The sequence below is a fragment of the Phyllopteryx taeniolatus genome, unplaced genomic scaffold, assembly GCF_024500385.1.
Source record: "Phyllopteryx taeniolatus isolate TA_2022b unplaced genomic scaffold, UOR_Ptae_1.2 contig_25, whole genome shotgun sequence".
NCBI classification, from domain to species: Eukaryota; Metazoa; Chordata; class Actinopteri; order Syngnathiformes; family Syngnathidae; genus Phyllopteryx; species Phyllopteryx taeniolatus.
This window is the reverse complement of record NW_026903173.1, coordinates 229,079-242,691: the sequence shown is the minus strand read 5'-3', so window position 1 is coordinate 242,691 and position 13,613 is coordinate 229,079. Positions and strand designations below refer to the sequence as shown.

At 42.0% G+C, this 13,613-nt stretch overlaps 1 protein-coding gene across 1 annotated transcript in view; it reads right to left on the bottom strand.

Annotated features, from left to right (window-relative positions):
* Positions 1–13,613, bottom strand: part of noxa1 (NADPH oxidase activator 1) — a 69,947-nt gene that overhangs the window by 34,507 nt on the left and 21,827 nt on the right. Inside the window, exons 4-8 of the mRNA XM_061765114.1 lie at positions 11,758–11,866; positions 7,378–7,494; positions 4,484–4,591; positions 3,200–3,259; positions 3,082–3,119 (exon numbers count right to left, since the gene is read on the bottom strand). Of these exons, the coding sequence (XP_061621098.1) occupies positions 3,082–3,119; positions 3,200–3,259; positions 4,484–4,591; positions 7,378–7,494; positions 11,758–11,866 (432 nt within the window). The remainder of the gene's footprint in view (positions 1–3,081; positions 3,120–3,199; positions 3,260–4,483; positions 4,592–7,377; positions 7,495–11,757; positions 11,867–13,613) is intronic.

Genomic DNA, 13,613 nt, shown 5'->3' with positions numbered 1-13,613 from the left:
AGATTAACAAAGCGGCAGGCCCAGACCATGTGTCCCCATCCTGCCTCAAAGTCTGCGCAGACCAGCTCGCTCCAGTCTTCACACAGATATTCAATAGATCTCTGGAACTGTGCGAAGTTCCATCCTGTTTCAAACGCTCCACCATCATTCCAGTCTCCAAGAAACCTGCAATCTCTGGTCTCAATGACAACAGGCCTGTCGCCTTGACGTCTGTGGTCATGAAGTCCTTTGAACGTCTCGTGCTGGACCACCTCAAGAGCGTCACAGGTCCCATGCTGGACCCCCTGCAGTTTGCCTACCGAGCAAACAGGTCTGGGGATGATGCAGTCAACATGGGACTGCACTTCATCCTAGAACACCTCAACAGCGCAGGGACCTATGCGAGGATCCTGTTTGTGGACTTCAGCTCAGCGTTCAACACCATCATCCCTGAACTCCTCTCCTCAAAGTTTATCCAACCCAACGTCTCGCCTGCCATCTGCCAGTGGATTTACAGCTTTCTGACAGGCAGGACACAGCAGGTCAGGCTGGGGGAGGCCACCTCATCCACATGCAGCATCAGCAATGGGGCGCCCCAAGGTTGTGTCCTCTCTCCGCTGCTCTTCTCTCTCTACACGAATGACTGCACCTCAGCGCACCCGACTGTCAAACTCCTGAAGTTTGCAGATGACACCACTGTCATCGGCCTCATCAAGGACGGTGACGAGTCTGCATATCGACAGGAAGCGGAGCGGCTGGAGCTGTGGTGCGGCCGACACAACCTGGAGCTGAACACGCTCAAGACTGTAGAGATGATCGTGGACTTCAGGAGGCTTCCTTCGCCAAAGCTGCCCCTCACGTTGTCCAGCTGCCTTGTGTCAACCGTCGAGACCTTCAAGTTCCTGGGAATTACAATCTCCCAGGACCTGAAGTGGGCGACCAACATCAACTCCATCCTCAAAAAGGCCCAGCAGAGGATGTACTTCCTGCGGCTTCTGAGAAAGCACGGCCTGCCACCGGAGCTGCTGAGACAGTTCTACACAGCGGTCATCGAATCAGTCCTGTGTTCTTCCATCACAGTCTGGTTTGGTGCTGCTACAAAAAAGGACAAACTCCGACTGCAACGGACAATCAAAACTGCTGAAAGGATTGTCGGTACCCCCCTACCCACCCTTGAGGACTTGCACGCTGCCAGAACTAAGACAAGGGCGTGCAAAATCCGCTCGGACCCTCCCCACCCCGGTCAACAGCTCTTCCAGCTCCGTCCCTCAGGTAGGCGCTACCGATCAATGCAAACTAGAACTAGTAGACATTCCAACAGCTTCTTCCCTCTTGCAATCAACTTCTTAAACAGCTAACTTATAATTACATTACAACAAGCTGGCAATTTTTTGACTTGAGTTCGTTGTCACATTTCTGTGGGGCCTATTATGTATTACTCGTGCACTCACTGTAGTTGTCTCGCCGTGCTGCACTATTTGCATATACTGCCACTCATGCCAGAGTAGCATCTGCTCCATTTGCACACTGATTAAGGAGTATCTGTAACATTTGCACAACCATTGTCCCAGATTATCGCACTACTCGTCACTTTAAACCGCATACACTCCTTGAAGTCTCAGTGCCCTTTGCACAATGGTCATTGGACCGGACTATTGCGATATTAGCCATTCGAACTACTCTAAGTGCTAGAGGACTCTGCATCTTTTTGCACAATTGTTTTTTGTCAATGTCTTTATGTCTCCAAAGTGTTCTGTAAATTGACTGTCTGTTGTACTAGAGCGGCTCCAACTACCGGAGACAAATTCCTTGTGTGTTTTGGACATACTTGGCAAATAAAGATGATTCTGATTCTGATCATGGACTGGTCTATGAAAAAGTGCCTTTGCATGGAGAAAATGGCACAGGAATGGAACCTGGCTAGGCATTAAATGGTATGTTAATCGCATCACCACTTAAGGTGAAAAGTTATTGGCAAATAGAGGTTGTTCTCAATAAATTAAATTTACAAAACTTAATGTATTTCTGTAGTTCAATTTATAAAGAAAAAAAAGATTCACGACACAAAGTAAAACCATTTTATGATTTTTATTTACTATTTTGATGATTTTAGCTTACAGCTAATGAAAACCCACATTTTACCATCTCTAAGAAATCAGAATGTTGTAAAAGAAAGTTTAAAAAAAAAAAAAAAAAAAAAAAAAAAATGGAAATGAGGTAGGAATGGGCCTTTGATCCAGGCTCTTTTTTTGACGTTTGGCCACATCAAACGTGTTGGGGCAGATTTGTCCACACGTCTTGAGATTGATACAACTGTTTTGAGGTCTCTACAAAGTGAGTTAAACATGACAGTGTTTAAGGTATCTACAAAGTAAGTTAAACCTGACGGTGTGTTTAAGGTCTCTAAAGAATAAGGTAAACCTGACAGTGTGTTTAAGGTCTCTACAAAGGAAGTTAAACCTGACAGTGTGTGAAGTGGTCCACAGAAAGACAGAAACATCAGTGTGTGTGTGTATACATGGGCCCCACTCGTGGCTAAAACCTGACAGGTCCCCAGGAGTCGGTCCCTTGTCAGGTGAGAGAATTTTTCCTGTCTTATTTGCAATTCAAAGTGACACGTGCTTCCGGCTGCTCTGGTATACTGCCTGATTTTTTTTTTATTCTGTAGAACCTTCAGAAAGGGTGGTCCCCACAATGCACCGCCATGTCTTGTTGCCCCACTGGTGGCTATATACAAATATAAGTGTGTGTGTGTGTGTGTGTGTGTGTGTGTTTGTGTGTGTGTGTGGCTATAGCTGTCTGCTCTCCCCTCCCTCTATGTTTTTGCTGACTGTACCAATTCCAGAGAGAGCAGAGAATTAAAAATATAGCTTTAAAATGAATGCATATTGTTTCTTAGTCAAAGTTTGAGAAAGAAGTCTATTGACCGAATAGAGGCGTGTGGGTTACTTCAAGGGTGATACTTCCATCCAAGGGAGATGAATGCATCTGTTCTGAGTATACAAATATCCCAAATTCACACACCACTATGCCTAACTAGACATGTGTCCTAAAACCTTTGTCCATATAATGTAATTCTGTTTCAATGGCCAGAGTACTCACTGAGCACCATCCACTTTGGGCTGATAATAACCAGGTTTCTGTTGAGAGGACATGATAACAGTCAGTGATGAGGGTTGATATTTCTTTTTCAAAAATGAATGAGTAACTTCACCCTTACCTGTAATCGGAGAGGTTCAAATCCCCCAAAATCATCATTTGGAATCATGGAGGAAATCACCTTTAGGAAGAAAGGAAAATAAACTTTTATACATGTTTTGTATCTTATATTTTAATTTTGATCAGTTATGACACTTTCCACTTTGCATACTTTTTTGTTTTGACAGAAATGAAACAAATAAATCAGTGCTTTTTACTTTCATATACAGTACATACAGTACAGCGAATATGCATTCTCACACATCCTTCAACAGTTTAAATCTGACTTTATTTTATATACGGTGCAACTGTGACATATTTTAGTTTTAAAATTCCTTATCCCCATAATTTCTTTTGTAATTTGATTGTGCTATAATTCCTGCAGAGCCATTCGTTTTAACCTCATCTGGATCTGATGCACAACGTTTTGAATGAATTCACCCATTCTTCATGTGAGCAAACCTATTAGAGAGTGTCACACATTACATTGATTATTTAAACTATAAATATCATAGAATGTCCACACTCCTTTTCAGATTTGGGTTTTACCTGTGAAGAGAAGGTAGAAAAAACATGAAAACCAGAGAGCTGAGTATGGGTGAAAATCAAGCCATTGTGAGGATGACAGAAAAAAAACTATCAGAGCCATAGCATAGCACAAACGTAGGCCATAGGCAATACAAGCATTTGGAATGTCCTCAAGAATAAGGAAACCACTGGTAACAGATGTCAAAGGTCAAGAAAAGAGTAGTAATTGATGACAGAAATACTGTGACAAATATAAAAATGCCTCCAAAACAACTGTTGTCAAAGATTAAGAAAAGAGCAGTTGTTGATGACAGAAATATTGTGACAGCAATAAAAAATGCTCCAAACAAGTGACACCAGGAACAACTTCCAAGGGGCAGGAGTGAAGTAACGCAATCTATTGTTAACAAGAGACTTTATGTACAAAAGTACAAAGGCTAGATTAGAACATGCATACCATTTATCCAGTATGCATTTGAACATGGCTGCCCTCTTTGTTGGAAGTAACCCCTGAGCTATTCTGTTTTGCTACAAAAAAAAAATAACACTAATATTCTAGGTTGTGTATCAGATCCATATGTAAATACTGTACCAGACAGAAAAGATGAAATGTTGATCTGCTGCTAAAATAAACCAATTAACCTCACTGTTCCAAAACAGGCGAGTGTATATTAAACAAAACAAACAATAAAGGCATTGAATATACTGTAAAACATTTTGCACCTTGAATGGAAAGGGGTCAGAATTTCTTCGTGGTAAATTAAATATCTCTGCATACCTTTGCTTTTCCTAAGAAGTCTCTCTGCTTGAGCTGTTCCACATCCTTTTTTCTGGGACGAAACACCACACCCTCAGGCACCAGGAGGGGCGCAAGAATTTCCTTTCTCTGTTTTAAAAGAGAAACATCCTTACTTCAATGGATAACCTCTGTTTTTTAGCTGGCGATAACTATTATTAGGATGAGCAAACTGTAGCATAACATATAGTAGTAGACTAGTAGTAGTAGTAGTAGTTGCCGTAATGGCCACTATTAACAAACAATCATTATTTCAGAAATGACAATTGGTTCCCTTCACTGACCACTTTCCTGCTGCTTTGCTCTTTTTTTCCACTCTTTGCTTCACCCTCCTCCCCCAACCGATTTAAGTCTCATTCCATCATTGCCATAGCCATCTTTACAATCAGAAAATCCTTTATTGATCCCCAGAGGTGAGATTTGAGTGTTACAGCACTGGTTAAGAGAATCGATGGATGAATGGATGGAAGATAAAGTAGGATTTGTTAAAGGAGTTCAAAACACAAGGATGTGAGTTTTTGGATGACAGGTGTTGTCTGATTGAGGTTCATTGGGGTAGCAGTGACAAGTTTGAATACAGTTTGTAGTTTTTGTATATAAACGGACAAAGTAATTTGATATGATAACCATAAATGTCATGTGACTTTTAAACACATGCACCAAATCAATCCATCTACCAATCTACTTCAGCTTATTAAAGCCAGAACACCTAACTAGGGAGACGTCCAGCACCCTAACCTGTATTCAGTTGTCCAGTGGCCGAAAACGGCTGGTATATCTACCATATAACCATTAGCCCCATTTTACCAAGCAGTACAGTACTGTTCAATTTGCTACAGTAGAGATTTTTTTGTGTTTCTGTTGTCACAAGATAATTGAGCTGCCAAATAACTCGTGCCAATCACATGCCGAGAAAAAAGAATATGAAAGGCTAGATCTCATCCATTGTTGCCTTTGTTTACTGTCACACTCCTCTTTATTTAAAATATTTGACAAATGGCACCTCACACAACTTTTGATACCGCATTCGTTCACATTCACGGACGTTGATTGGTCAAACTGACATTTTCTGGGACGTTGATTGGGAAAACTATGCTATTTCTCTCGTATTACCCTGTTTCTATTTGTTGCGAGTGTTGGCCGCTGATGGGTGCAGGAGTTTGTATTAAAGGAGCATGGTATTCATCTACACAACCAAATGTTTAGTGGACAAACCATGACATTTCTCATATCATTCTGTGTCCTATTGTTCTGGGTGTCAGACGTTGAATGGACAGTTTTGACACCTTCGCTCTTTTTTTTCTGTAACTTACTGCTCCGGTTAACGGGCATTCATCATCTTATCCCTGTAATGTTCTGAGTGTTGGGTTCTGGATGGACAGCTGTGTCATTTTGTCTCACGTCCGTGACCTTCTGTTCCTGGTGTCATCACACACTGTGCAGTAGCTGTTTCCTAATGATCTGCATTTTCTTTTGCTGAATTGTTGGCTGCTCTATCCGTTTCGCCGCGGTTCCTAGTTGAACTGCTAGACAGTTGTAGTACTGCACGTTCAGGTCCAATCTCTGCCTTGATGATATGTCACTAACCTTTCTCTTCCCCCTTCCATTAATAGGCGATGCCCATGTTTCTAGACGTGCAGACAAAAACAAAAAAAACATCTGCTACTAACATCCTTGGTGCTGCCGGTCACCATAGCATTGCTGTTGCTGGTGGAGGTAATTTCACATTTAAAGAGTGACATGCTGTGCGGCACGGTGAACGACTGGTTAGCACATCCGCTTCACAGTTCTGAGGACCCGGGTTCAAATCTGGCCTCGCCTGTGTGGGTTTTCTCCAGGTACTCCGGTTTCCTCCCACATTCCAAAATCATGCACGGTAGGTTAATTGAAAACTCTAAATTGTCCGTAGGTATGGATGTGAGTGCGAATGGTTGTTTGCTTATATGTGCCTTGCGATTGGCTGGCAACCAGTTCTGGGTGTACCCCGCCTCCTGCCCGCAGTTAGCTGGGATATGCTCCAGCATACCCCCCGACCCTCGTGAGGATAAGCGGTATAGAAAATGGATGGATTTCTATGGCGTTCACGTCTCAGGAAAACTCAACGTTCCAGGAATTACATCAAGCTTCAGACTTCAATGAGTGACGCCTCGTGTAGGGAGGTTTCACATACATTTGCCGGTTACGCACCGCGGGTCTGTCAGAAGTCCATCCATCCATCCATTTTCTGAGCCGCTTCTCCTCACTAGGGTCGCGGGCGTGCTGGAGCCTATCCCAGCTGTCATCGGGCAGGAGGCGGGGTACACCCTGAACTGGTTGCCAGCCAATCGCAGGGCACATAGGAACAAACAACCATTCGCACTCACAGTCATGCCTACGGGCAATTTAGAGTCTCCAATTAATACATGTTTTTGGGATGTGGGAGGAAACCGGAGTGCCCGGAGAAAACCCACGCAGGCACGGGGAGAACATGCAAACTCCACACAGGCGGGGCCGGGGATTGAACCCGGGTCCTCAGAACTGTGAGGCTGACGCTCTAACCAGTCAGCCACCGTGCCGCCCTGTCAGAAGTCATTACCGGATAATATGCGTAAGTAAAAGGTGCGCAAGTCAGGTGCTTTTGCACAAACGGCAGAATGTGGCCCTCAGTGTGGAGTGCGGCTCTAGACCTGACCTGTAAAGTGCCCTGAGACAACTTCTGTTGTGATTTGGAGCGATATAAATTAAATTAAATTGAATAGTAACACTGTGGTGCACTGGTATAATTAAACACTTTTTGTGACATCCCATCACAACTGTTCCACTACATTTGTGAGCTGAAATGACTCTTGGTTTGAATCAGTCCACTGCCCTTTCACATGAAAACTAGTGACACTCACCAGGATGCTATCCAAAGCCATCTCCAAATTCCCCCCTTGACTTTCTGACAAGAGAATATCTCTGGCTTGCTCCCACTGGTCCATTCGGCAGTACACAGCTGCTGCATTATGTAACACCTAGGAGAGATTTCAAGATTAGGTTGATGCCTTTCTATGTTAAACTGTAACAATCATTAATTGACTCCAAAATGTCTTTTGAACAAATCCTTTATTGAAGAGACTAGTATTTATAATTTCATTAAACAATATTTTGGGCTTGTTCACCCTTTGTTTTTCTGTGACACGAATGCAGACATGACTGTGGTCCGTTTAACATAATAAAGGCCGTTGTCACCACAGATATGTATTGGTGGATACGAGCTCCGTGCAGACAGCAACGCTAAGCTAGGGAGGTCAAAGTCGTCAGCCCATTCTGTGTGTGGACAGCGAGACAACCACAAGACCAAGGATGATGGTACATTGTGCTTAGTAAGGTTGTGTAAAACGGTGTATAATTACGACAAGGGAACTGGAAGTCCCTTTTACAAGAAGAAAAAGTGCTTTTTTTCAAAGTTGTTATTTGATACCATATGATTTGGTGTTGACAAAACGGTAACCCTCATGGAAATTGGATGAGAAATGAGCAAGTTACGACTTAATTTCAGTGTGCATGCATTGCCTTGTATGGGAACGTCGACCTCCCTGACATGGCTGCCGAGCGGCTACATTGCGTTGCGTATCTACCCATTCATATCTATGGTTGTCACACTGTCAATTTCTTCAGGCAGTGCCAGTCTGAGTCCACCATTTTTTGGGATTCCAGCCAAGTCCTGTGGGTCTCGCGGATGTGAATTTCACCATCAATTACGGGATTGGCCGAGAGCGAAGGTTAGCGGGAGTGGGAACTATGAAAACAAAGTGTCGGGGAATGGACGGGAGTGGAAACCCATGATGCCGGGAGTTGACGAGAGTGAAACCATGATGCAGTAATATTTTATTGTATTTTTAATGTCAATCAATATTTGATTAACATTTAACATTTCCCCCCAGCATCGAGCTAAACTATGGGACTAATAGGTTTTATGATAAAAAAAATTACATGGAAGAAAAACAGAGCAGGATTGACTGGGAGTTAAAAAAATAAAAATAAAAAATAAAAAAAAGGGAAGGAAAGCGTGTGGTATTCTATAAAATTTTGGTTCGGGATTGGGATCAATCTCTGTGGGAGTGGGATTTTTTTTCCCCAAAAAAACTCGGGATTAAGTGGGATTTTTTTTTAAAAAACACTCAGGATTGGGAGAGAGTGGGAACTATGAAAACAAAGTGCCCGGGAATGGACGGGAGTGGAAACCCATGATGGCGGGAGTTGACGGGAGTGGAAACCATGACGGGAGTGAAACGATGATGCAGTTATATTTTATTTCATTTTATGTTTAATCAAATCGATATTTCAACATTTCCCTCCAGCATCAATCTCTGTGGGAGTGGGATTTTTTTTCCCCAAAAAAACTCGGGATTAAGTGGGATTTTTTTTTAAAAAACACTCAGGATTGGGAGAGAGTGGGAACTATGAAAACAAAGTGCCCGGGAATGGACGGGAGTGGAAACCCATGATGGCGGGAGTTGACGGGAGTGGAAACCATGACGGGAGTGAAACGATGATGCAGTTATATTTTATTTCATTTTATGTTTAATCAAATCGATATTTCAACATTTCCCTCCAGCATCAATCTCTGTGGGAGTGGGATTTTTTTTCCCCAAAAAAACTCGGGATTAAGTGGGATTTTTTTTTTAAAAACACTCAGGATTGGGAGAGAGTGGGAACTATGAAAACAAAGTGCCCGGGAATGGACGGGAGTGGAAACCCATGATGGCGGGAGTTGACGGGAGTGGAAACCATGACGGGAGTGAAACGATGATGCAGTTATATTTTATTTCATTTTATGTTTAATCAAATCGATATTTCAACATTTCCCTCCAGCATCAATCTCTGTGGGAGTGGGATTTTTTTTCCCCAAAAAAACTCGGGATTAAGTGGGATTTTTTTTTAAAAAACACTCAGGATTGGGAGAGAGTGGGAACTATGAAAACAAAGTGCCCGGGAATGGACGGGAGTGGAAACCCATGATGGCGGGAGTTGACGGGAGTGGAAACCATGACGGGAGTGAAACGATGATGCAGTTATATTTTATTTCATTTTATGTTTAATCAAATCGATATTTCAACATTTCCCTCCAGCATCAATCTCTGTGGGAGTGGGATTTTTTCCCCCAAAAACTCAGGATTAAGTGGGATTTTTCTTTTAAAACACTCAGGATTGGGGAGGATTTTTTTAAACACTCAGGATTGTGAGGGAGTGAGAGTGAACTGGATTTTATTTTAAACACTCATTTGGGATTGGGAGAGAGTGGGATCAATTTATGTAAGAGTGGGAGAGAGCGAGAGTCAACATCCACTCGTGTCAGCCTCCAGTCCACACTAGTGTTCAGATGATGTCAAACAAACTATGCAAAAAAATTAAGTTTTAATCAAATCAAACCAGCTAAAAAATATTTACTGTAGTCAGCTATACAATTATAGCTGATGATAGGTTCATCATCTCTTTACCATGAAAAGAAAATCACGTGTAATCAGATGGTTAGACCTTTTTACTAGATTTACAGCGGCTGAAATAAGTATTTAACACGTCACCGTTTTTTACAGTAAATATACTTCCAAAGGTGCTATTGACCTGAACATTTCACCAGATGTTGGGAACAATCCAAGTAATCCAAACATACAAAGAAAGTAGAACAAATAAGATCAGAAATTAAGTTGTATGTGAAATAGTAAAATGACACAGGGAAAAAATATTGAACACATGAAGAAAGGGAGGTGCATAAAGGCATGGAAAGCCAAGACAAAACCTAAAATCTATCTAGTCCTAATTGATGGCCAACAAAAGGTCTCATTGCCAAGGTGTGAGTCAAGACATATTTCATGATGGGTACGAGCAGAGAGCTGTCTCAAAGCTGTCACAAACTAATTGTTGCAAAACATAACGATGGCATTGGTTGCAGGCGCATATCTAAGCTTCTGAATGTTCCAATGTGCACGGTTAGGGCCATAATATGTAAGTGGAAAGCCAATCATACCACCATTAATTTGCCTCAATCAGGTGCTCCCAGCACGATTTCTGACAGAGGAGTGCAAAGAATAATCAGAAAAGTTGTCCAAGAGCCAAAGACCACCAGTGGAGAGCTTCAAAAAGACCTGGAATTAGCAAGTACTGTTGTCACAAGGAAAACAGTGATTAATGCACTCCGCCGCCATGGCCTATATTCACGCTCAAAACGCAAGACCCCATTGCTGAAAAAAAGCATGTTGCAGCTCGTTTAAAGTGTGCTGAAAAACATTTGGACAAGCTTGTTAAATACTCGAAGAATACAGTCTGGTCGGATGAGAGCAAAATGGAACTGTTTGGATGCCATAATGCACAGCACGTTTGGAGGTGAAATGGCACTGCACATCCCCCTCAAAACACCATACCAACAGTGAAGTTCGGAGGTGGGAACATCATGGTGTGGGGCTGCTTTTCAGCAAATGGTAATGGTAAATTTCACATGATTGAAGGAAGGATAAATGGACAAATGTACCGAGACATTCTTGACAAAAATCCGGTCCCATCTTCGAGGAAGATGAAAATGAAATGAGGGTGGACATTTCATCAGGGTAATGATCCAAAACATACTGCCAAGGAAACTCTCAATTGGTTTCAAAGAAAAAAAATAAAGCTGCGAGAATGGCCCAGCCAATCACCTGACATGAATCTAATCGAAAATCTTATGGAAAGAACTGAAACTTAAGGTCCATAAAAGAAGCCCACGGAACCTTCAAGATTTGAAGACTGCTTGTGTGGAGGAATGGGCCAAAATCACAACAGAGCAATTAGTCCGACTAGTTTCTCCATACAGGAGGCGTCTTGAAGCTGTCATTGCAAACAAAGGCTTTTGTACAAAGGATTAAATAAATACCAGTTGGCGTGTTCAATACTTTTTTTCCTTTGACATTTCACATTATTACACACAACTTAATTTCTGATCTTATTTGTTCTACTTTATTTGTATGTATGGATTACTTGGGTTGTTACCAACGTCTGGTGACATTTTCATGTCAATAGGACCTTTGGAAATATATTCAATGAGAAAAATGGTGACATGATTAAATATTTATTTCAGCCGCTGTATAACATATTTTTCTCAGTTCTGAGTGGACTCGTCATCTGAGAAAATTTTGACTTTTGTAACATATTTTACGTAAGCTTTTGTAAATTGAGTGCAAATTTAGTAAATGCTAAGTGAGCATGCATTCTGATCTGAAAATTTTATTAGTAAGAATTGCTTGTGCAGGCCCGTGTCACACCTGCCAGCTGTAGAGCTTGTAACGCAGCCCAAGTTGTCTATAGTCAATGACCATATTTCCCCTCAAGTGTTTCTGTGCCCAGACACAGTCAGACAGAGCCTCTTCCAACCTGCAGAAGAATAGAGAATAGATTCATGAATCGATATAACATAATGCCTTTCAAATAGAGCGATACAATGCAGAATTAAGGACATTTTAAATCATTTCTATTTCAAGAAGAAGTCCTTTTTAGCTCCCCTTTTAGCGCTTGAGAATTGGTTTGTGACTAGTATGCTATTCTTGGTGAGCACTATAGCTTCTCAGTTGAGAGAAAGCGGGCTATAGACTGTGAAGGTTAGCAAAGTTGAAGAAACTGCAGACTGGCAGCATAGATTATTTGCCAGGAACAACATTTAATCTGCTGGTGATGCAGATAATTTAATTCCACCCAGCCCCACTCTGCCCACTATTCAACAGGAGAGTCTGTGTTAAATATATTCTAGAAGTTATCATTTATTTGCTTAGCTTGCATTAGTATTATGGACGATTTTAGATGTCTCGCCTTCAAAAAGATGACTCAGCATCATCCGATGGAAGGGCGCCTGGACCAAGGACGTGATCGGATGTGGTCGGGGACGTGACAGGTGTTGGTCCAATGTTTTGTGTTGTGTCTTATTGTTTAGAACATTATGTCTGGGAAAAACCCTCCTATTTTCAAATAAATGCAGGAGCGACGGGGGAGATTGTTAGAGCGTGTTGAGAGGCTGTGATCTGAACAATCTCCCATACGCCCTCCTCATGAGAAAAAGAAACCAGCGTCTTCATTCCTTTTGTGTCTATTTTTTATAATGTTGGGTAAGATAAATCCAACATTAAATTGGTCCTTCGAGCCGGATGTCAACACACCCGAGGATTCCAGTTGTGGAGCCGACTTCCAGTTAAGAGACCGTGGCCACGGCAAGTAAGACCCTTTACGGGACTGGTCTTCGTTCTCCTCAACTGGGATCTGAAGGTTGACGACAATCCACAGGATTGAAGACGACTGGTGAGTTAAATTTAAAACATTTTTTTAGGAAAAAGGACGCCGGAGTCCACAAATTCCGCGAGGACGGCGGAGTCCTGTACGTACTTAAATTCCGTGTTTAATAAACCTTGTGTAATACTAGTCACTGGCAAGTAAGGGACGGCGGAGTCCGACATATTCCGCGAGGATGCCGGAGTCCTGTACGTACTTAAATTCCGTGTTTAATGAATAAAGAAACTAGGAAAGTTTCGTGGCGTCGTAGTTAAATTCCGTATAGGACGGCGGAGTCCTCTAATGAGCTGTTGACAGACGTAGTTAAATTCCGTATGGGACGGCGGAGTCCTCTGACGAGCCAGTGTGAATGAAAACTGTTTGAATGAGAGTGTAAATGGGAAACCACTAGGTTTTTCATTCCATACCAAAACAGTGGGAAAGTAAACGGTGGACTTTTGTGGATGCAAAGGCAAGAATTCTCCACTCGAAAGAGTTGAAGTGAGAATTACCACAGAAAGTAAATTTGAATCACCGTCCTACTGAAAAGAAACAGTGTTCTAGACTACCCTAGGTAGTATTACACTGAACCAAATTCTTTCAAATGGGGAAAGGAAGTAGTAAAATAAAAAACAGGAATACACTGCAGTGTAAAGGTTGGAGGTTCATTAAATTAAATTTAAAAGAAAAAAAGAAACAGGATCCTGATAAAATTTAATATTTAGAGACAGAGATAACCGAACAGGGCTTTAATGGTTGGTTAAATACACAAAAAATAGCCGCGTTGCAGGAATCAAATTATATAAAAAATAAAAGACAAGCCACCGTTAAACGTGGGAAAGGCCCTGTTGTCTGCAGCCTT